The sequence below is a fragment of the Podarcis liolepis genome (genome assembly GCF_965112155.1).
Source record: "Podarcis liolepis genome assembly, chromosome: 13".
Taxonomy (NCBI): domain Eukaryota; kingdom Metazoa; phylum Chordata; class Lepidosauria; order Squamata; family Lacertidae; genus Podarcis; species Podarcis liolepis.
Window position 1 is genome coordinate 45,058,894 of NC_139573.1, and position 24,407 is coordinate 45,083,300.

Consider the following 24,407-nt stretch of genomic DNA (forward strand, 5'->3'; position numbering starts at 1 on the left):
AGGTAGCACTGTATTCTGTGCTCAGTGGGATCAGGCATGTTGAACATACCTACTCAGTCAATCTTGAACAGCTGAACTAGCTTAGGATCAGTTTCTAAGCCAAACTGAGGGTGCTGGTTTTAGCTTTAAAACCGTAAATGGCTTTAGAGCAGTGTTTCCCAACCTTTTTTGGGCAAAGGCACACTTGTTTCATGAAAAAAAGTCTCGAGGCACACCACCATGCCAGATGGGGAAAGGTCACTTTTTACTTATGTAAAAAAAAATAAAAAAATAGTAACAGCACAGAAGGTAATGGTTAGGCTAGCATCCCTCTTCCAAATATGCTAGGTTTTTATTTGCAGGGACTGTTCTACATGGGAAAGCATTCAGCACTGTCATTCTCCCATCTGCCATCTGAATTGGTACTATTCTGGGTCAACTTACTCTGCTGCATGTGTAGATGAAAATGGCACCAAGTGTGGGGGAGGGGGCAGAACAGGTTTCAGATACAGGATATTAAGCATACACGTACTTCAGATTGAACTGGTTGCTTGCTTTGCAAGTTTTCATTTCCCAAATGACTGCCTTGGCAAGCGCAATACCTACCAGGCTCAACGCCGGTCTCGCGCTGCCGCTTCCCGCGCTCTCAAGGACCCGGGAGGAGGAAGGCGTGAAGGGAATCCCGAAGGCGCGAAAACCTCGCGCATGCGCAGGCCTTCCGCCTGCGACAGCCCAGTAGGCCGGCCGAAGCGAGCGGCGATGGGATGTGGGAGGGAGCTCGCTCACCGCCCCGCGTGTGCCTATGTGGGGCACGTTACAGCCCCGTGACGTCAGCGCCACGCAGGCAGCCAGGCAGGCAGACGGCGAGAGCCCCGCACTGGGCGGCCTCTCCTCGCCGCCGCCGCCCCGCCTCTCACCACCCGACTCGCCCGCCTCCCTCCCACAGCACACCAGGCAACGTCTCGCACCGGTTGGGAAACACTGGTTTATCTCTTTGATGTCTGATGGGAGGGCATTCCACAGGGCGGGCGCCACTACCGAGAAGGCCCTCTGCCTGGTTCCCTGTAACCTCACTTTTCACAGTGAGGGAATTGCCAGAAGGCCCTTGGCACTGGATCTCAGTGTCTGGGCTGAACGATGGTGGCGGAGACGCTACTTCAGGTATACTGGACCGAAACCGCTTAGGGCTTTAAAGGTCAGCACCAACACTTTGAATTGTGCTCGGAAAGGTACTGGGAGCCAATGTAGGTCTTTCAAGACTGTCGTTACGTGGTCTCGGCGGCAGGTAGCAGCGCTCACAGCTTACGGACTGCACCGTGTAACAGGTGTCTGGCCCAGCAGCCTAAGGCGGACAAGCCACTGAAACAGGCATTCAGAATCCATTCATTTCATAAAACCTGCAGGGCTCAATCTCTGTGTTTGTGTATGTGTGTGTTTCTGTTTTGCCCAAGGGTCTGGGGGTGGGAGAGAGCTCTTTAGCATGATGCTTTTAAAACAATTAAATTATCAACAAACAAACCTGATGATACGAATAGCAACGTCAGGTGCTACGGGGGGGGGGGGAGGGGGCCTACTCGGAAGTAAATACTGCGTCCAGGCGCAATTAGCGCTGATTTAAGGTGGGAGAAATAAGAGCATGCTGCCTGCGTCGGATACACACTCGCAGCCTCCCCTTACACAAGGGTAGCAGCTCAGGGAGCAGGTGGAGAGGGGATTAGACGCACACCCTCCGCGCTACACGGCGGAAGGGGGAGGGAGGAGGACAAGGCCATTCTCCATGTACAAAGCGGGAGGGGGAGCAGAAATGCGCGCCTCTCTCCCAGCCCCACATTCAACAAGAAGAGTCCCTCGCAGAAAGGAAGGGGGAGAGGCCCGCCGCCGCCCCACCACCGCCACCCTCCCATTCATAGCCACACACTTGGCGGCATCAGGCTGCGACGCTGGGTCCCCGGGGACTGAGGCGCGTAGCAACCCCAACACCCAGAAGCCCGCGACTAGGCCTCCGCCCTGAGAGGCCGGCACCAGCCGAGCGAGTCCCGCACGAGCACCAAGGCGCCGCTGGGGCCGCCGCCGCCAGGGTCCCCTCCCCCCACCCAGCCAGGCGCACGGCAGCGGCAATGCGGCTCCCTAGGCTGCGCTCTCACCCAGCGGCGGGCAGGGCCTAGTCGGGTCCCCCGGGAAGGGAGGACTTCGAGGGCCGCGCGCGCACACAAAAGTTGGGAGAAGTTAAAAGCCCGTCGCTAGCGGCCGCGGAGGAGGGAGAAAGAGAGAGGAGGCGACACCGCTGTCCCATCACTCCACCCACCCACCCCAAATCTCGATTCCTTCCGAGGCGATTGTCAGGCAGGCGCTCCGCGCAACTCACTCTCTTCCCTCGGTTGGTCGGAGCAATCGTTTTTCTCCACAGAAAAAACGTTTGGGGTCTTGCCACACAGTTCTCCCCCCGCTCCGAAGAAGAAGCCACACAGCATTCTCGCCTAGAGAAAAGGAGAGACGGTCCCTCTCCCGTCTCTTCCCCCCCCCCCGCCACCCCCATTGTCAGCCACCCCTTCAGTCCTTTCTATCGAGGAACGACCTTCCTCCATCCCTCGCTTTTTTCCCTCTCTTTCCTTTTTTTAAAAAAATATTTTCTCTTCCCCTTCTTTTTTTCCACCCTTTCTTTTTTCTCTTTCTCCCCCCCCTCCCCGCCCTCCTGCCTTGCTGGGTTAAAGGATTTGAGCAATGGGTCTGGAGGTGGAGCTCGTCGGAGGATTAGCCCGACTCGCCCGCCTCCCTCCCACGGCACACCAGGCGACGTCCGGCGGCACACTACTGTGCCGCGGAACACCGGTTGGGAAACACTGCTTTAGAGCACAGTATTTCAAGGATCGGGACGCGGGTGGCGCTGTGAGTTAAACCACAGAGCCTAGGACTTGTTGATCAGAAGGTCGGCAGTTCGAATCCCCGCGATGGGGTGAGCTCCCGTTGTTCAGTCCCTGCTCCTGCCAACCTAGCAGTTCGAAAGCACCTCAAAGTGCAAGTAGATAAATAGGTACTGCTCTGGCGGGAAGGTAAACAGCGTTTCCGTGCACTGCTCTGGTTCGCCAGAAGCGGCTTAGTCATGCTGGCCACATGACCCGGAAGCTGTACGCCGGCTCCCTTGGCCAATAAAGCGAGATGAGCGCCGCAACCCCAGAGTCAGACACGACTGGACCTAATGGTCAGGGGTCCCTTTACCTTTACCTTTTTCAAGGACCACCTACCACAAGAGTATTTGACTTAACTATTAGCATCCTTAGAAGCCCTGACGCTGGACCACACCACACCCCTTGGTGGGATGGGTGTAGAAGCGGAATAGGACCTTCTTTTAGTTGTGGCACTTGCTAATGGAATGTGCTCCCCATAAAGGATTGTCTGGTGCATAATTTTCTGCACCAGCGAAAATCTTTTCAAGACTTCAATCTCTCTCGGAGGAGAGATTCCCTGCTATGTCCCACACAGAACAAGAAGAGACCAAATGTTGGAAGCCTGGCACCCAACGCCTCTTGACCCAATTTCGATTACAGTGGTACCTCAGATTACATACACTTCAGGTTCCATACGCTTCAGGTTACAGACTCCGCTAACCCAGAAATAGGACCTCGGGTTAAGAACTTTGCTTCAGGATGAGAACAGAAATCGTGCTCCAGCGGCGTGGTGGCAGCGGGAGAACCCAATAGCTAAAGTGGTGCTTCAGGTTAAGAACAGTTTCAGGTTAAGAATGGACCTCCGGAACAAATTAAGTACTTAACCTGAGGTACCACTGTACAAGATCTTCAGGTGATCATGAAGATGGATAAGAGGTACTTAAGAGATTGTCTCTTCAAGTCCGATGCAGAAAGGGATTTAACCACGATTGCCTCTACCAAAAGTTCACTACGGTTCCCACTTATCAAAACGGAGCACATCCGAGCTAGTTATCTGACAAAGCTCCCACTTGCCATACTAAGAATCGCTTTTACAGTGGTACCTCAGGTTAAGTACTTAATTCGTACAGTACAAGGAGAGACTTACATAGAGGACCTGTACCACTATTTATTGCAATGCCCGCTATATATAGAACCAAAAGTCCGATTTATAAAACCCCTGCTTACAAACGGAACACACTTGAACAGGACGGAAAGGGTGAAATGGCTGCTGAGTGATACTGACGACTTCGTAACTTATAAAGTAGCACTATATGCGTTGGCAGCTAAGAAGATCAGGAGAAAAGAACTAGATAAAATACTGGTCAGTTGCAAAGGTGATTCGGATATTTAAGCTGGCCCATTCTATCTGAGAACCAACTGCTATTCTATCGTATGCAACAAATAATTTCTAGCAGACGTGACCGTGGTTTATTGTATTTGCAGTGCCTGATGTTTTTATGGTTATTGCTGTTTTTCTTTTTGTTTCCTTTGTGAATGATGCCATGGCCTTTGGCTAGTGCAATAAAGTTTATGATGGTGTAAATCTTTTCATGTGTCCAGGATAGTATGCCTTGATGGATGGCTTTATTTGGTTCTTAAGAAGTTTTTCTTTTGCTGGACTTTCCTTGCTTTATTGTATGGATTTTTACTGATGTTTATTTTTTTACTGTAAACTGCTTTGGGAGGTCACTGCATCTGAAAAGCTATATAGAAATGTTTTAAAATAAAATACCGTATTCTTTGCACCATAACACTCACTTTTTTCCTCCTAGAAAGTAAGGGGAAATGTCTGTGTGTGTTATGGAGGGAATGCCTACGGATGGCGGGGGGATCTGCTGCAGTCGTGAGCAGAGGATCCATGGTTCCCCTTCCTTCCCTCCTCCGTGGCTCGCTTTGAAACAGCAAAGGGGGAGAAGAGCCGCTGAGTGAGGGGGGGGAGGAGAGGGACAGAGAGCCTGCTTGCTTTAAAGGAGCAAATCGGGAGAGGAGAGGAGTGTAAGCGGCTCCTGTCCGGTTGGCTCCTTTAAAGCAAGCAGGCTCTCTGTCCCTCTCTCCTCCCCACTCAGCTGGCTAAATAGCAGCAAAGTTTTTCAGCGAGCAGGGGAGGAGGGAGAGAAGCAGAGCCTGCTTGCTTCTCCTCTTATACCCCTCTTCTGCATTATTAACAGCATCCTTCTCCACCCACCCCACACGTGTTCCTTGGCCCTTGAGTGCTTTTCCTTCCCTCCCCACTTAAAACGTGGTTACAAAGCATGGATCCACATGGATCCTCAGGATTTTTGCATTGGGCAACCCAAACTCACTGTCAGATCACATGTCTGTGGCCACAGCATGAACCACAAAAATCATACATCCACGGTTTCGTTTAGAATTTTTTTTTTCTTGTTTTCCTCCTCTAAAAACTATGTTCGTGTTATGGTTGGGTGCGTGTTATAGAGCGAAAAATACGGTAAATACTTACCCATGGGGCTGACTAGTATTATCTGCTGCACTTGGGGGCCCTGCTGTTTCAATAGCACTGTAAGAAGTTTCACTCCAGGCCACCGGACATGAAAATCAAATTCCTGCAAGTCAACATGCCTAAGCATTAAAATCCACTGTATTTCATTGCTTACGATTATTCTGGCCAATTTTTTTTTGCTATTATTTTACCAAAAACAACAACAACAGCCACAAAATGATATGCTCTGCTTCTGTCAAAGGAAGTTTACTTTCTGGTCTAAATGACAGCCAAATTAAGATAATCATAACATCACCAACATTTGTATAGAACTTCATACACATAATCAATAATCCTTACTGCAAGGCAGGCCAGTATTATTCCCGTTTCAGCCATCTAGTATGCTGAGGGACGCGGGTGGCGCTGTGGGTTAAACCACAGAGCCTAGGACTGCCAATCAGAAGGTCGGCGGTTCGAATCCCCGCGACGGGGTGAGCTCCCGTTGTTCGGTCCCTGCTCCTGCCAACCTAGCAGTTCAAAAGCACGTCAAAGTGCAAGTAGATAAACAGGTACCACTCCGGCGGGAAGGTAAACGGCGTTTCCGTGTGCTGCTCTGATTCTCCAGAAGCGGCTTAGTCATGCTGGCCACATGACCCGGAAGCTGTCTGCAGACAAACGTCGGCTCCCTCGGCCTATAGACCGAGATGAGCGCGCAACCCCAGAGTCAGTCACGACTAGACCTAATGGTCAGGGGTCCCTTTACCTTTACCTAGTACACTCACAACAGGGGCAAAATTTGCTGAAGGGACTTTCTGGTTCATAGCTTAGCCACTTTAGTCCAATTAATTTATAATTTTGAAAATTCAATTACTGTTCCTGGGTACTCTACTTTAACCCTTGGACTGATCTAACAAAGCTTGAAGGCCCACACTGAAATTGAGAACAGGTTGCTATCCTACTTAAATGAAAGGATTGTTTTTTACATTTATATCCTGCCCTTCTTCCCAGGTGCTCCAACTACCAGGGCTCTTCTCTTCCATGTTATCCCCACAATGTGACAGTGAGCTAATCCCCCAGATAGCGTCACAACTGAATGAAGATAGGAACCCCTGACTTCCCAAGTCCCAGTTAAACATCACTTCCTCTACAACCCTTCAAATGATGCTTTTCCCCTAGCCTGGCTCTGTGACTGGATTTGCTGGTCAAGTAGGGAAGACAGCAGTAAAAAGGAGTGGACAAGATCCACCCGCCCCAGATTAATACTGCTTTGTTCACCGCAATATCAACCAACAAATTTGTATGCTTATTCTATGACTAAAGGAGAACAGTTCTCACCTCCAAATAGGTCAGAAGAAGAGTGATATTGTCTGGCTGTTTAATGAAAAGCTCTGTAAATTGACTTCCAAGGTCTTCCGGTTGTTTCTGCGAATTTTCTTCTGTAACATTAACAAAGGTTCAATTACAGCAAAGCTTCAATCAGTTCCGTAATTGCAAACAAGTAGTATTTGAGTAAACGTAATAAAAATTTTAGCTTAAAAAAAATTGTCATCCACCAATCAATCTTACAGAACATATTTAATGTGCACTAGAACATTTCACAACTTCAGGCGTGAAAGTTAACACGGACTTGCTGAAAAATGCTGAAGACAGTCAGTAAAGAGAAAGCTATATTTACCAATAAATTGTTCATTATTTAATAGAAGTATTTCTATCCCAGCTATCCTTCCAGATGTCACATTAATTTCATTGGGCCTGCTCTTTGCAAACATTAAATATTTTTTAAAATTCCATATGGGCATTTAGGAATAAGGCATCAACCATGGCAATATTACTACTGTGGCATATGTTGCATCTATTTATGAATCCAAATAATATTTGCTCCAAGCCTTTATCATCCGTTAGCAAATCTGCCAGAAACTTAGCTTGTAGGATTCTGCTGTCTGACCCACCACTGACAGCAAATTTGGGAGAATCTCACATCAGGTGGCAGCAGGGGGAGTTCTTCCTGAAGCTCACATCAAGAAAAAGGCCTCTAAGAGGTCAAGTGTTTTGTTTAGCAATGTACTTTGCACATTTAGCTAGTATTATTTATTGACTTTGGACTGTTTACAGGGTTGCCCTAACAATTTTCTAAGAGGGCCCGATTTCTTAGGATTGAAGTTGTTGAGCTTTTAGGATTTTGCACCAGGACATATACTGCCACAGGGGCCAGATTAAATCGATCAGCAAGCCACATTAAGCCCCCAAAACGGACTTTGGACATGCCTGGTTTACATCACCCGGACAGTGGCTTTGTTTTTTGTCCACCCCACTCATTTATTTTCTACATTATTCCCCAAAAACTTTATAATTAGCATATGTATTCAGTGGTGTGACATGCAGAAAGAAAAACAGAGACCTCCACTTTCCTCAGAGGCAATGTGTTAATAATTACATGTTCATGACAAACATAATTATTTGAGATGTGCAATGCTTTACACGGCAGATATGATGGAAATGCATATTCATGCTCAAAGCAGAACGATACTCAAAGGATGATACCTTTAATATGAGATCACATGTACAGTTCCCTGCAGTGAAGTATGAAAATCTAGCTTATCTTGGAACAGTTGCTTTTTTAAAAATTCAGAGAGAAAAAATGAACAGACTGGTACCTTGGTAGATGAAGTTAATACGTTCCGGAAGTCCATTCGACTCCCAGAACGGTTCAAAAACCAAGGCGCAGCTTCCGATTGGCCGCAGGAGCTTCCCAGTTTGGAAACTGCACCAGATGTTCGGCTCATGAAAAACATTCGCAAACCAGAACGCTCACTTCCCGGTTTGCAGCGTTCGGGAGCCAAAACGTCTGAGTACCAAGGTGTTGGACAACCAAGGTACGACTGTAAAAGGAAGGCTGGCTTCTGGAATTCACAAAAAGAAACAAGCATTTCTGTATCAGGGACACAGGTGCAGAACCTCAGGGGACACTGCCATGGCACCTGCAACTGGCCTGGGAGCTTGTAAAATGGCCAGACAGGCCAAGATTACTGCGAGCCAGTGTGGTGTAGTGGTTAAGAGCGGTAGTCTCGTAATCTGGGGAACCGGGTTCGCGTCTCCGCTCCTCCACACGCAGCTGCTGGGTGACTTTGGGCCAGTCACACTTCTCTGAAGTCTCTCAGCCCCACTCACCTCACAGAGTGTTTGTTGTGGGGGAAGAAGGGAAAGGAGAATGTTAGCCGCTTTGAGACTCCTTAAAGGGAGTGAAAGGCGGGATATCAAATCCAAACTCTTCTTCTTCTTCTTCTTCTTCTTCATCATCATCATCATCATCAATTGTCAGTAGGAAAAACAGTGATGCCCAAACAGGGCACATTCACTTAGGTAGCACTAAAGGGGCCTGTGTCTACCAGAGAGAGGGCCTGCTCCCATAGCATTGACCAACACTAGCGCAGCATGCCTGTCTCATGAATTTGTGGCAAGTATCCACCCCAGTGGGACGCAGGTGGCGCTGTGGGTTAAACCACTGAGTCTAGGACTTGCCGATCAGAAGGTCGGCGGTTCGAATCCCTGTGACAGGGTGAGCTCCCGTTGCTCGGTCCCTGCTCCTGCCCACCTAAAAGTTCGAAAGCACGTCAAAGTGCAAGTAGATAAATAGGTACCGCTCCAGCGGGAAGGTAAACGGCGTTTCCGTGCGCTGCTCTGGTTCGCCAGAAGCGGCTTAGTCATGCTGGCCACATGACCCGGAAGCTGTACACCGGCTCCCTCGGCCAATAAAGCGAGATGAGCGCCGCAACCCCAGAGTCGGCCACGACTGGACCTAATGGTCAGGGGTTTCTTTACCTTTACCTTTATCCACCACCCCAGACAGAACAGATAACAGCTGTGATCTGAACAAACGGGGAACTTACTATCACAGCAGGCACATGGTAGCAAGGTAAAGTAAAATGCAAAATGAAAGACAGAAAGCTTAAATAAAAAAAGGAGGGGGAGTTTTTTTTTTTAAAAAAGCTCAAAATGAAGAGAAAGTTCTGACAATGTTATCACTGTAGCAACCAAGATCTGAGTTGTGGCTGGGGACAGGCCTGCTGCCAAAGCGTTTCATTGCCCAGATTCCAAATGTTGCACCGTAGAGCCACAAAACATGCATGTGGGACTCCACATAAAGAAGAAACTACCATACAGAAGTGATATCCTATTTGCCATAGGATTCACATATTCATGAGTAAAGAACATTCCCAATTTGTAGAACTTCCTTTATTCTTGAAGCATCAGAGAAACATTGTCTTGTGTTTTTTTACTAAACAGGTGCAAGCAAAACTGCCAATTTATTAGCTCCTGTGGTTTACTTGCTCTGCTACTGGAAGAGGAATCCAAGACTCCTTTGACTTTAACCGTACCCCATTCCATGTGTATCTTGCTATGAAGAGAAAATAGTGAGTTTTGTATCGTAAAAGCCTGGTGGGGACAGTCCTCCATAAACGAGTGTACACAAATGACAGAATGGCTTGGTTCAGCCGTAACATATCATTAAACTAAGCCGAAATATTTTATGCAATTTGGACAATGCTATACTTGTGGCCTATCGTAGTCACAGCTTCCCATTTGTGTCAGCTAATTCCTCATTCTCAATGGAAAAGAAACAGCATGATCTTCAATATGGAAGGAGAACGTCTCCATTTTGACCACATGTATCGTATAGAATCAGAGGTGGCTGGTATAACCTTTTCAAATAAGGCATTCAGCAATTTATACATAGGAATTATGAAGACCAGGCCCACTGGCTCCCAGCCAGCACACCTGAGAATCAAGTCTGAAGTGTTGAGGGCTTTTATGTCTTCTTGCAGGTTGTTATAGGTACGCTGTATGCTTCTAGACAGCGTATTTACTTCAAGCAGTATGTACTTCTCCATCAAGCAGTAGCTTTTTTCAGTCCTCTTTTTAGCTATTGCCTTCTTGTCTAGTTTCAGGACTTCAGTCTTCCAATGGCAACTTCAGAGATAGGCTTTCCAGGAGTTAGGAAAGTGGACCTCTCCCTTTTGGCTTGCCCCGTGTCTCTACTTACTTATTTTTTGCTGGGCTACATCTCTGCCTCTCCTGCCAACCTAGCAGTTTGAAACCACGTCAAAGTGCAAGTAGATAAATAGGTACCGCTCCGGCGGGAAGGTAAACGGCGTTTCCGTGCACTGCTCTGGTTTGCCAGAAGCGGCTTAGTCATGCTGGCCACATGACCCGGAAGCTGTACGCTGGCTCCCTCGCAATAATCTTGCAATAAAGCGAGATGAGCGCCACTATCCCAGAGTCGGCCACAACTGGACCTAATGGTCAGGGGTCCCTTTACCTTTTTACATCTCTACCTAGTTCACTTTGAGACTTGTTAGGCAGACTCTGTTCCCCTGAAGCCCCATCTTCTGCTCTTCTAAGTCGCACCAGATTCAGGAGGAGCCGTCATCCTATTTTCCTCCTTATCCCCTCTAGCTCCTTTTAACCTCTATTTCTCAGGCAAATCTTCTTTCCTGCTAGCCATAACCCTTCTTTGACCTCAGAAGGGCAAACCTCTCTTCAATCTGCTCCACTCCACCACTCTGTTTGTAGGAGTAAGGGTTAGGGAAAAGCCAGGAAGGGGCTGCCGGAGGAGAAGAGTTAAGACAGTATTGGCAGCCACAATGGAAGCATGCAATTTTGCCCATATGTCCCACTGGACACACCAATCTGAAAGTTAAAATTCCTCGATGCCATCAATTTTCCCCCAGCTTTGAGGACACTGATCATCAAAGTTGACATCAAATCCAGTGGGCTGTAGCCAACCAAATTCTACACACGGATAGACCCAGTGAAATCAACCTAAGCTAGTCATGTAAAGTAACTTCAGTGGGTCTACTCTGAGTAGGACTAGCACTGGCTAAAACCCAACCAATATGCCAATGCCATATTCCAACATTATATTCCTTATCTTCCAAAATGTTAAAATAAACTGACAAGAGAAAACCCAGGAAAGGATACAGGCAAGATAATATGTTAATAGCAAGAAAGCCTCATGTGCATATCAATATTATGCTATTAACCAGGTTACAATGTATTCGACATCATTAGTACAGTATTGCAATGAAGTATTTTAAGATTAGCCATTTGATATAAAAGTTTTTATGACAGAAGATGCCTGCAACATGATTCCAAGTGGACCTTGGAATCAAAGGGCTGTTAAGATGCATGCTCATGTACACAGCGTTGTTTAAAAAGGACACTGCAAAAAACACACTTTTGAACGTCAATTGCTATAAAATATTTGCAATTCAGCAATTATTTCTGAACACTGGGTGTTCATATTGCCCCCTTCATTATGAACTCAGCAATCTTAGTAACAAATGGAAAAGTATTTCTTTCAGGTCTTTTAATTCAGTATCTAACGTTACAAGACACATTTCTCTCCATCAATTATCAATTTGAGCAGTCACATGGCTCCCCTTTGACATGAAAGGGGCCAAAACAGATGCAAAATTTAAAAGTGTTAAGAAGAGAGGGCTAAAACACTTGCAAAAGTCTACACAGTATCCTTTTAAAAACCGATTAATGGTGTTGTGAGTCAGTTAATGCTTAGAACTATAGCTAAAGACACACCATGCTAATATAAATTCAGGTTGCTTTACCTTCAGAATCATCTGTAAAGGCAGACAAGAAGAGAGAAAGATTCAAAAATGAAGCAGATTTCAATTTAGTACGGCACAAAAGATCGGTTAATGGCATAAAATTGATTTCAAAAGGAAGAACTACAGATCAATGCTCACTACAGTGGTTACTTGATTAGTTTAACTCAGGCACCCCTAAACAAATGTAGTTAAAAACATCCTCCGGAAGCCCAGCAAAGATTCCACAATCTTGTCCTCCCTAAGCCTTGATCGCTACGCTGATGCTTCTACACTCTCTAAAGCAGTGTTTCCCAACCACTGTTCCGCGGCACACTAGTGTGCCGTGAGATGTTGCCTGGTGTGCCGCGGGAAAAATTAAAAAATTCGAAAGATTTTTTTTTTAAGTCAAATTTTCGATTGGGGCGCCGTCCCTCCCTCCCGCTCTGCGCCTCCCTCCTCCTCCTCCTCCGGGGAGGCCCTTCCTGGCTCTCGGCCAAGGCTTGGCGGCTGCCACTCACTCACTCGCTCGCCCACCCGTCCCTCCATCCCTGCACCCGGCCTCTCCCCCTCCGTCCCTGGCGCGGGGGCTGCCGGGATCCGTAGTCCCCTCGCCCTTGGGCTCCGCGCCCGCGCGGGGTGCGCAAACTATGTTTCCCAGCGTGGCCTGGCGGGCCAGGCGTTTTGTTTGAAGCGCTCTTCTCCCGGCCATGGAATGAGCGCAGCGGCGGCGGCCGGGCGGGCAGGGGCTCTTCCGCGCAGACCCCGCGCAGCCTGCCTGCGCCCCCGCGGAGATCGGGCGGCAGGATGGAGCCCGGGGATCCCTGCGGAGGCGGAGCGGCGGAGGCTGCCCCCCAGGTAGGGCTGCGTCGGGGGGGGGGTTATTTTTGCAATGCTGCATCCGCGCCGGAGGGGACGCATCGGACCGCGGGGAGACCCCTTGGCGGGCGTGCAAGGCAATGCATGCGTGCAGGCGTTGCATGGAGTGCAGTGCAATGCAATGGCAACGCGGCGCCCTGCATGCATGCATGCAACTTCCACCAGCGCTCCGGACTTGGCAGGTGAGGGGGGTCCCCAGTGGGCGGCAGAGAGGGAGGGCAAAGGGGAGCCGGGGGGGAGCAGCGCTGCTCCCCGAGCCGAGCCCGGGGGGAAACTTCGGCGTCGTTGCGCCGGGTGTTGGAAGCGGAGGCTGGCGGGGGCCCCTCACCTGCAAAACCTGGTCGCCTCTCATATATTTCGTGCATTGCATTCATTGCCCGCTTTCTCCTCCAAGGAGCTCCCGGGGGCGCGCGTGGTTCTCCCCGTGTTATCCTGGCAACAACAGCCCTGCGAGGTGGGTCAGGCGAGTGGCCCAAGGGAGCACCCAGGGATTGTCCTGGCCAGGTGGGGTGATTTGAACCCTGCTCTCTGCCCGGTCTTCGTCCTCATTTAGCCCCCACATGTGCATGACTGTGCATGACTGAGGTTTTCCCCCCTCGTCTTGGCTATGGTGTGAGTCTGTGCTGTTAATTAATGGGGTTCTGCCTTCGGAGAAGATGAGCCAGCCCTCAAGGAGGTGATTATGTAATTTGCTAGCAATTCATGTCCCTCCCGGCGTGACGCTGCGCGCTGACGTCACGGGGCTGTAATGGTGGTGTGCCTCGAGATTTTTTTCATGAAACAAGTGTGCCTTTGCCCAAAAAAGGTTGGGAAACACTGCTCTAAAGAAACAGGTGTGTCCCTGTTCTCCCGGCCTCCCATGGGATGCCTTGGTTTGGCCAACTGTCATCAAAGCATATTCGCCATCAAGAGTGAGGATACAGCCATCCTGATGGCGAATATGCTGGCATAGCCCTCTCCAAAACTGGCCTAACTGGGAGCAACTGCCCCTTGTTTCTTCCCTCCCTGGACTGCCTGTAAAAGTTATCATTCCAATCTGGGTAGTATATAACTGTAACGTAACTGAATCCACTGGTTTGCCTATGTCCCTTCTTTCTTTTATTGTTTTGTTAGGCATTCTGGTGGTTCAAAGCAGAGTTCAATTTTAAGCATTTAGCAAATAAATTATCATCTGCTCGCAGAATATACAAAGTATTCTCAACATTCCTTCCTCGGTTTGCATTGCACAATCTAGTAGCTAAAAATTCAGAAAATTACTTCTGAAGAATCAATACCAGAACCAGCAAGATATACTCATGCAAGTAAATATTTTGGCACATTCAAGTATGCCTATACAGTGCAACGAGGCCGAATTGAAAGTTCTGTCAATGCACATTCCATTATTCCACATAAAATGAAGTATTCTAGAAAACTGCCTGCAAGCATTTCTATCTTGAATTCACGTAAAAAGTAAGAAGCTCTGTACAGCTATTTTCATCATGATTTTCTTCCTTTTAGTTTGTAAACATTGTACAGCTTCTCAAAAACCTAGCTGACCTCCAACTCATCAGGAAAAGCATTAAAAGTCTTGCAAGAACTCATGATCCTCCAGAGTTGCTCCTCGTGCCCAAGGCAGCCCATAAACCAGGCATAGGCAAACTCCGGCCCTCCAGATGCTTGGGACTACAATTCCCATCATCCCTAGCTAACAGGACCAGTGGTCAGGGATGATGGGAATTGTAGTCCCAAAAATCTGGAAGGACAGAGTTTGCCTATGCCTGCCATAAACTGTCGTACTTGTACACATTTGGAGGATCAGCATGGACATGAAAAATATTTGGTGGTGTGTAACCTGGCACCTGTAAGGGACGCGGGTGGCGCTGTGGTCTAAACCACGGAGCTTCTGGGGCTTGCCGATCAGAAGGTCGGCGGTTCAAATCCCCATGACGGGGTGAGCTCCCGTTGCTCGGTCCCTGCTCCTGCCAACCTAGCAATTCGAAAGCACACCACTGCAAGTAGATAAATAGGTACCGCTCCGGCGGGAAGGTAAACAGTGTTTCCTTGCACTGCTCTGGTTTCAGTGTTCCGTTGCGCCAGAAGCGGTTTAGTCATGCTGGCCACATGACCTGGAAAAACTGTCTGTGGACAAACACCAGCTCCCTCGGCCTGTAAAGCGAGATGAGCGTCGCAACCCCAGAGTCGTCTGCAACTGGACTTAACTGTCAGGGGTCCTTTACCTTTTTAACCTGGCACCTAGTACAGGTCTTAGGAAGTACAGTAATTCTCAGTGTGTTAGCACTAAGAACACGACCAAAGGCTCTGAACGGTAGATAGGGACAAGGTACAGAAGAATAGGTGTCCACATTTGGCCATGTCACATGTTAATGCAATCCCTAGATCTTAGCAAACTGTGAGAGGAAGCAGTAGCATTTGCAACTCCTGTTTTCCCACTTCTTTAGTGGAGAAACTCATAATCTCATTCATAACGAGCCATCATTTGGATCTCAGGAATATGACCTTGGGAGAGATCTGCAAACTCTACTCCACAATTACAAGCAAATAACCTCCTGTGGTTTAAGTCACTTGTTTCCTTCTGTCTTCCTCCTATTTGTGTAACCTATGAAGGGCTCTCATTTCCTTTTGAGGAATGTCCTTCACTGACTTCTGAAATGATCGGGTCAGCTAAATCTGTGTCGTTCTGTCTGAAGATCAGTAACTTTACTGTGCTCCACAGAGTGTTGCTACAAATCCAACAGCTGCAACCAACCAGCTGCTGGTTTTACCATACGGATGGAAAGAGCATTCATTGTCCTGGTTACTTCAAGTATTCAGAAAGTGGGCATATGTGTTCTGACAAGCTTACTGAGCCCTAGGTAACCAAAAAATGGGGCATGCTTATTCATCTAGTTGTTAAGAAGCTAATATAAAAAAAGCAAGTGTATACCTTGTTCTTCCTCTTCCAAATCATTCGAAATGATATTGTAGAGCGTATCCAAAGCATAGCCAATTATTTCGGAATCTGAACTGTGAATACAAGCACAATCTCTCACTGAATGAAAAGCACCAACATTCCAAAAAATAAAAATCATCCACACAAATAGTAAAAGTGGCCTAATTAGCAGCAGCAAAATAAAAGGCTGTAGCATTGATGTAAGGCTGCAAAGACCCAAATATGGTATCTCTTATGGGGCTGTGACTGTCTTATTCAGGGGTCAGCAACCTTTTTCAGCTGTGGGCTGGTCCACCGTCCCTCAGACCATGTGGTGGGCCAGACTATATTTTGAAAAGAAATAATGAACTAATTCCTGTGCATTTTAAATAAAAGCACACATTCTGCTCATGTAAAAACACCAGGCAGGCTCCACAAATAACCCAGAGATGCATTTAAAATAAAAGGACACATTCTACTCATGTGAAAACACGCTGATTCCCGGACCGTCCACTGGCCGAATTGAGAAGGCGATTGGGCCGCATCCGGCCCCCAGGCCTTAGGTTGCCTACCCCGGTCTTATTGGCTATTATTGCTCTTAATCTTTCCAAATACAAAACTGACATTTTTAAAAGCTTTTTGGACTTGCTGAGGTTAACTGAAAACAAATTGATGTTTTGGATTTTGGTAATTGCTTTCTTATTTAAAAGAAACCGTGCAATTTCATCGTTTTCACATTAATTTGAATTCAACTGCAGCTCATGCTACACAACAGAAAAAGTGACTAATGCAGAAGACTTGCTTGCATACTTTTAGAGTTTCCATAAGAGGCTTACCGATCTGTCTGGAGAACATGGATAAGATGAGGCATAGCTTGAACCCCCACTTCCAGGCGATATTTCTGTGAAATTGAAGAACAGAAGTAACAACTAAAAGAAAATTACAGAACTCTCAAATTGCCACCAAGTACTATTAGGTGAAGAAGAAGAAGAAGAGTTTGGATTTGCTATCCCGCTTTATCACTACCTGAAGGAGCCTCAAAGCGGCTAACATTCTCCTTTCCCTTCCTCCCCCACAACAAACACTCTGTGAGCTGCGTGGGGCTGAGAGACTTCAGAGAAGTGTGACTAGCCCAAGATCACCCAGCAGCTGCATGTGGAGGAGCGGGGAAGCGAACCCAGTTCCCCAGATTACGAGACTACCACTCTTAACCACTACACCACACAGTGGTGTCATACACAATTAAAATGTAATGTAAGGGGCAAAACATACATACCTTTGAAAGAGATTTTAGTGCACGTACAGCATCCCTGCGATCATCAAGTAAGGTTGAAGATGCTACTCTATCACATAATTTCTGAATCTAGAAGAGAAATAAAATTGAAGTATTTCAGAAAGTTCTCTCTTGTTTGTAAATATCTTCTCCTCACTTCATCTTTGAGCTGTTCCACCGCTGAAACTTTGCCCGAGTTGAAGCTCAAACTGTTCCATCAGCCTCATGCAAAAGCAAGTATCAAGGTCAGACCGTGGTCAGTTTTAGGCACGAGTCCTTCTCAGCCTTTCCTCGAGATGCCAAAGTCTGACTCCTGGAACTTTCTGTATCCATAACATCTGCCCTACCACTGTGCTGCAATCCTTCCCCCCCACCACAGGGTGGCATTTAACTAAGCAGTACTGAATGCATGACCATGGCTAAGTTGGACCCATTAATTTCAGAGGGTCAACTCTGAGCAAAACTTAGCTGAATACTACCAGTAGACTCCGGAAAAAAGGGGCAAACCTAGAATTATAGTTAGGAATGCTTAACCCACATCCATGGGACGCGGGTGGCGCTGTGGTCTAAACCAAGCCTAGGGCTTGCCAATCAGAAGGTTTGCGGTTCGAATCCCCGTGATGGGGTTCGCTCCTGTTGTTGGGTCCCAGATCCTGCCAACCTAGCAGTTCGAAAGCACGTCAATGTGCAAGTAGATAATAAATAGGTACTGCTCCGGCGGGAAGGTAAACGGCATTTCCGTGCGCTGCTCTGGTTCGCCAGAAGCGGCTTAGTCATTCTGACCACATGACCCGGAAGCTGTCTGCGGACAAACGCCGGCTCCCTCGGCCTATAGAGCGAGATGAGCGCGCAACCCCAGAATCGTCCACGACTGGACCTAACGGTCAGGGGTACCTTTACCCCACATCCAAATAAAATTTTTAAATAATGAATTTTGAACTTGCACGTGCCAAGACTCACTTGTTTTGTTAAAGCATCAACTATTCAACATCTATTCAATCAAAAGATGGTGCAGCTCAAGAACCAAGGAAGACTACAAGTTTTTCATTTTAAAGATATTAGAAGCATATATTTCTACAAAGTATTTTCACTCCCTCAGGTGTTTTCCTGTTATGCTTATTAATAATATAGCTTGCTCACCCAAGTTATGCCCGTGTGTGTGTATGTAAAGGTACCCCTGACTGTTAGGTCCAGTCGCGGATGACTCTGGGGTTTGTGCACTCACCTCGCTCTATAGGCCGAGGGAGCTGGCATTTGTCCGCAGACACCTTCCGGATCACGTGGCCAGCATGACTAAGCCGCTTCTGGAGAACCAGAGCAGCGCACAGAAACGCCGTTTACCTTCCTGCCGGAGCGATACCTATTTATCTACTTGCACTGGTGTGCTTTCAAACTGCAAGGTGGGCAGGAACAGGGACCGAGCAACGGGAGCTCACCCCATCACAGGGATTCAAACCGCTGACCTTCCGATCAGCAAGCCTAGGCTCAGTGGTTTAGACCACAGCGCCACCCGCATCCCTGTGTGTGTATGTATGTATCTGTATATGTGTGCATGTACACAGTACATACCAACGTAAACACCATTCAGCGGTCATCTTCCCTGAGCATTAGGTAAGTTTTCTGGAGATGACACAGCTGTAGACCCAAGGCTGAAGAACACTGGTCCACAGTGACTGACAGCAGATCTCCCTACCTGGGATTCAATATGGGATTCAATATGGGACCTTCTGCATACAAGGTGCTCTATCACTGAGCTATGGCCCAAACGTTTTGCTACACTCTAATATCCATCACAAAGTTCTCCTCTTCCTTATAATAGCATACTGCAGCATTTTAGGCTTGACATGAAGTCTCATATTTCCATATTGTTTTAAAATACAAAGCAGAATCAATCTGGGCATGCTGCAAATCTTCAAAGATAAATGAGGAAGCAAAGACGATTAACACTTAGTCCTGTTTCAGCTCAACAGTGGGGAGGAGCGCTACAGGATACCCATATGTTTTCCTGACACAGGTGAACAAAGCTGCTTTTTTTGGGGGGGGGGTTATAAACTGATAAGCAACTGGTGGGGGAAAGATGATTAAAATAAGCTCTCTTGATGCATCCTTCTCTCAGACTTGCAGCCTATCACTACTCAAATAGCTTTTTAAAAGAAAACAGGGGAAAGCAAATGGAGCTCTACATAATGTGTCTTTTGTGTCTCAAATAGTTGATTTTTCAGTGAAACAAGTTAAGACCTACACCCACACACTATTAATTGCAGACAATAGGGGCATGCATATCTGTGGTATGATAAGGTCAAAGCACATAAAGCATTTAAGAATCATATTGTCAGGAAAGCATTGTTTAATGTTTGGATAAAATATAAGGATTTATTGGAAAACAAAACCCCAAGGTGGCTGTCACTGATGGAAGCCAAAGCACAGAAAAAACTCAATATGGAGGCCAATTGGCCGAAATATTGGGAAATTCTGGAACAAGAGGGAGATAGACTGAAATTGCAGAGTTTTGAGAAACTAAAAAATAAAGTGCGAGATTGGCTTCATTATTATCAGATAATGGAGGCATATAATTCGGACAAGAAAATTGGTTTCCAGGTGGAAAAATCAAAATTAGAAACAGAACTGTTAGAACCCAAAACTAAGATTTTGTCAAGGATGTACAACTTGCTGTTGAAATGGAATACTCAGGATGAAACGGTGAAATCTGTTATGATTAAATGGGCACAAGATGTTGGACATAATATAATGATGGCTGACTGGGAACAGTTGTGGACCACAGGTATGAAGTTTACGGCATGTAATGCCTTAAGAGAGAATATTATGAAAATGGTATACAGGTGGTACATGACCCCAGTCAAGCTTGCAAAAATCTATCATTTGCCCGATAACAAATGTTGGAAATGTAAAGAAACGGAAGGTACATTCTTCCACCTTTGGTGGACATGCCCAAGGATTAAGGCTTTCTGGGAGATGATCTATAATGAATTGAAAAAAGTATTTAAATATACTTTCTTGAAGAAACCAGAGGCCTTTCTCCTGGGCATTGTCGGCCAATTGGTGCCAAAGAAGGATAGAACTTTTTTTATGTATGCCACAACAGCAGCAAGAATACTCATTGCAAAGTATTGGAAGACACAAGATCTACCCACTCTGGAAGAATGGCAGGTGAAGGTGATTGACTATATGGAACTGGCGGAAATGACTGGCAGAAGCCGAGACCAGGGAGAAGAGTTGGTGGAAGAAGATTGGAAGAAATTTAAAGATTATTTACAGAAATATTGTAAAATTAATGAATGTTAGAATGATGTTGGATAGAAACTAAGTGGTTTTTAGCTGCAATACTATAAGGGAATATGAAAAATGGATTACTAATGGACAAAGATTTAATGTTACAATATTTTAAGATTAAAGATTAGGATAAACAAAGAGGGGAAGGATTTGCTGAACCAACAAACTGAATTGGAATACAAAAAAGGGAGGCGTGAGGAGGTCCGGGAAACAAGCTAATGAAAAATAAGTAATGGAAAGATTGAGTTGTTTTTAATTATTTTTATTTTGTATTTTTCTTTTTTCTATTTTTATTTTGTAATATTTTGAAAATCTTAATAAATATCTTATAAAATAAATAAATAATTGCAGACAATAGGTTTTTGTTTAGTACTCAACATGAAGATGCACGTAAAAGTTTTTCAGCACAGCAAAGCAGTGGCTACTTTCCTGGCAGCATATCTAAGAAACAAAGTGATACATACTGGGAACGCTCAGAAAATGCAGGGAGTTGTTTCTCCTTCGATCAAAGGCCACAAAACACCATCTTTTATTGCAGCCTCTGCACTGAGATAACTTTCATATAGCTCTGAATGGAAAGGAGATTCCTGCAGTTGAGAAATACTCACCTGGTCTGAAACATGGTGAAGAACTGAACAAGCTAAGATGCTAAGGGTGAGACAAAAAAATCTGTGGCCCTACTTGTAATGACTTTGCCTCCTTTGCAAGTATGGAAACTACACTGTTGTTAAACAACTGGGAATCAGAAATTTTTCATAAATCATCCAACAAGAGGGTTGCCATATTTCAAAAAGTAAAAACCAGGACACCCAAAAGTTGTTGAGCTTTTAATTGTTCAGCTTTTTTTAAGGAAAATCTGAAAGTTGTGGACCTTTTTATAGACACCCCCCCAATTTTTCGATTGTACTACTTCTTGGGGAGTTATTGGTATCATATTTGATGTCCATATGACCATATGAAGTGTGCTGGGTGTGCATCATATGCAAAATCACAGGTTACTAAACCCTCATTTATAGTGTGACATAAATCCAAACTCCCCCACACAAGTTACACAACAATGTACAAGAAGTCAGTCTGGTAAATTATTTTGTATTCAAGTTATGTCACTACCGGGGACAAAGGAGACAGGAAAGAGTGGTAACAAGTGTTTTGGGTAATATATGATCACACAAATGTAGAAAGCATTTTAGCAAACTGTAGCGTAGAGCTAGCAAAGATGTACCTACCAAAACTTAAATGGAAAGGCCTGGTAAAGTAGCACTATACGGAAGACAAATATGGTCCTTCACAACAAATAAATGGGCATGACAGCAAGTTTGAAAAAGCAGATGAGGTCAAACAGTGGTTGGTAAATGGCAAAGTGGTATTATTTATTTAATTTGCATACTGCCTTCCACCCGAAGATCGCAGGCTGGCTCACAGCATAAAAGCACAGAACACATGAAAAAGAACAAACTAATAACCACGCCCCCAACACCTTTGAAAGGATGTAAGGTCTGTATAGTTAAAGCTATGGTTTTCCCATTAGTGATGTACGGAAGTGAGAGCTGGACCATAAAGAAGGCTGATCTCCGAAGAATGGATGCTTTTGAATTACGGTGCTGGAGGAGACTCTTGAGAGTCCCATGGACTGCAAGAAGATCAAACCTATCCATTCTGAAGGAAATCAGCCCTGAGTGCTCACTGGAAGGACAGATCCTAAAGCTGAGGCTCCAGTACTTTGGCCACCTCATGAGAAGAGAAGACTCCCTGGAAAAGACCCTGATGTTGGGAAAGATGGAGGGCACAAGGACAGAGGACGAGATGGTTGGACAGTGTTCTCGAAGCTAATAAATGTGTTTGACCAAACTGCGGGAGGCAGTGGAAGACAGGAGTGCCTGGCGTGCTCTGGTCCAGGGGGTCACGAAGAGTCGGACACGACTAAACGACTAAACAACTAAACAACAACAAGATGTTCATCGGCCCAATATAGAAATAAAATAATAATACCATCGCCATATATCAAGCCTTCATACCGCCCTTCCCCCGAGAATCAGTGTTATTAAAAACCACATTGAAAAGCATAGCGACGAACAGGCTGTGTACACGCAAGGCCAAAACACGCGTGTTACACGTAACGTGTGAATCAGACCCGATGACGTGATGGGCGAGTGGAACAGGGAGCCGGCCGTCAGGCAACCGGGCGCCCCAAGGGAGGGACTTCGCCGGGGAAGGGCGACCCGGGTCGCCGCCGGGGGGGGACCTAAGCGAACTTCCCCAGCGGAGGACTCACCGTGTCGGCTCCGGAGGGCTGGGGCCCGGAGCTCTGGCCGCCCATGACGCCCCGCAAGAAGTTCATCTTCCCCGGCCGGCCTTCCCCGCCTCGCCAGGCTCGCTAGGCCGCGGCTCCTCTCCTCGGGCCGCGTCAGCTCCCGTCAGCAGCCAGCAGCGCCGCCAGTGCGCCTGCGCCAAGACGTGGCACAAAGGTAGCCATCCTACGGAGAGAGACGCCGGAGAGACACCCCGCCTGAACTTCCGGTGCAGGGCACAAAGGTAGTCACCCTAGAGAGAGGAAACTGGTAGAGGGACACACCGCCTCAACTTCCGGCTTCTGTAGACTTCTCTCCCCCGAGGTTAGGAGTTGAAACCCGCCCATGGAGGGGAAATCGAAAGCGTCTTATTGTTTTGTGTTTTTTCAGCGCAGGCTTTGATTTGGGCCAGCCCTCCTCATGCAGAAGGCATGGCTTGGCTTTAGTTATTATTTCATTCCATTAAAAGCGTTTAAAACTGCAACGTTGTTGTTGTTTAGTTGTTTAGTCGTGTCCGACTCTTGGTGACCCCATGGGCCAGAGCACGCCAGGCACTCCTGTCTTCCACTGCCTCGCCCTTCCTCACCGCCCATCACGTCATTGGGGCTGATTCACACGTTACGTGTAACACGCGCGTTTTGGCCTTGCGTGTATGCAGCCTGTTTGTCGCTATGCTTTTCAATGTGGTTTTTAATAACAGTGATTCTCGGGGGAAGGGCAGTATGCAGGCTTGATATATGGCGATGGTATTATTATTTTATTTCTTTATTGGGCTGATGAACATCTTGTTGTTGTTTAGTTGTTTAGTCGTGTCCGACTCTTCATGACCCCATGGACCAAAGCACGCCAGGCACTCCTGTCTTCCACTGTCTCCCGCAGTTTGGTCAAACTCATGCTGGTAGCCAACAAAGGTCCGTATAGTTAAAGCCATGCTTTTCCCAGTAGTGATGTATGGAAGTGAGAGATGGACCATAAAGAAGGCTGATCACTGAAGAATTGGTTCTTTTGAATTCTGGTGCTGGAGGAGACTCTTGAGAGTCCCATGGACTGCAAGAAGATCAAACCCCATTCTGAAAGAAATCAGCCCTGAGTGCTAACGGGAAGGACAGATCGTGAAGCTGAGGCTCCAGTACTTTGGCCACCTCATGAGAAGAGAAGACTCCCTGGAAAAGACCCTGATGTTGGGAAAGATGGAGGGCACAAGGAGAAGGGGACGACAGAGGACAAGATGGTTGGACAGTGTTCTCAAAGCTACCAGCATGAGTTTGACCAAACTGCGGGAGTCAGTGGAAGACAGGAGTGCCTGGCGTGCTTTGGTCCATGGGGTCACGAAGAGTCGTACACGACTAAACAACAACAATGGTATTTTTAACTGTGTGCAGGGGGGCGGGAGGGTATAGGGCTGAAGAGTGGCATGTAGCTATAAAATAAAAAACAATACCGATGATGATGATGTTTCTAAACACCGCAGCCAATGTGGGGCCCAGGGACTCAGCTATACAGCTGCAAATGAAGCGTTTTGAATGTGTTGTACAGTGCCATATACAATTTGTGGCACTAGACGGCGACTGTGAGCTATGGCAAATTCAATGCCTTTTTCAAAACGATTTTTTTAAAAAAGCATTTTCACAACGTTTTTAACACGCTTGTTAGATTCCACCCAGGTTCCAGACCGGCTCTGACAGGGGTGAGAAGTGTGGTCGATACGGAAACGCTTTCCTTTTCTTGAAAGAAAGAATGTCTTTTTTTTAAAAAAAATAATAATCATTTTTTCAATACAAACAACAACAAAAACCATATACAAAAAAAACCACAATAACACT

The 24,407-nt window shown here is 46.6% G+C and overlaps 1 protein-coding gene across 4 annotated transcripts in view; it reads right to left on the reverse strand.

Annotated features, from left to right (window-relative positions):
- The window catches only part of USO1 (USO1 vesicle transport factor), a 57,458-nt gene extending 34,603 nt beyond the window's left edge, over positions 1-22,855 (reverse strand). For 2 of the 4 annotated variants that reach the window (XM_083469555.1, XM_083469553.1), the window contains exons 1-7: positions 22,569-22,804; positions 17,009-17,095; positions 16,569-16,633; positions 15,748-15,827; positions 11,970-11,981; positions 6,682-6,782; positions 5,368-5,470 (exon numbers count right to left, since the gene is read on the reverse strand). In XM_083469555.1, coding sequence (XP_083325681.1) covers positions 5,368-5,470; positions 6,682-6,782; positions 11,970-11,981; positions 15,748-15,827; positions 16,569-16,633; positions 17,009-17,095; positions 22,569-22,634 — 514 coding nt within the window. In that variant the 5' untranslated portion in view covers positions 22,635-22,804. Of the gene's footprint in view, positions 1-5,367; positions 5,471-6,681; positions 6,783-11,969; positions 11,982-15,747; positions 15,828-16,568; positions 16,634-17,008; positions 17,096-22,568 lie in introns of all 4 variants that reach the window. The other 2 variants (XM_083469554.1, XM_083469556.1) reach the window with 2 other exon arrangements.
- Between the last annotated feature and the right edge of the window lie 1,552 nt (positions 22,856-24,407).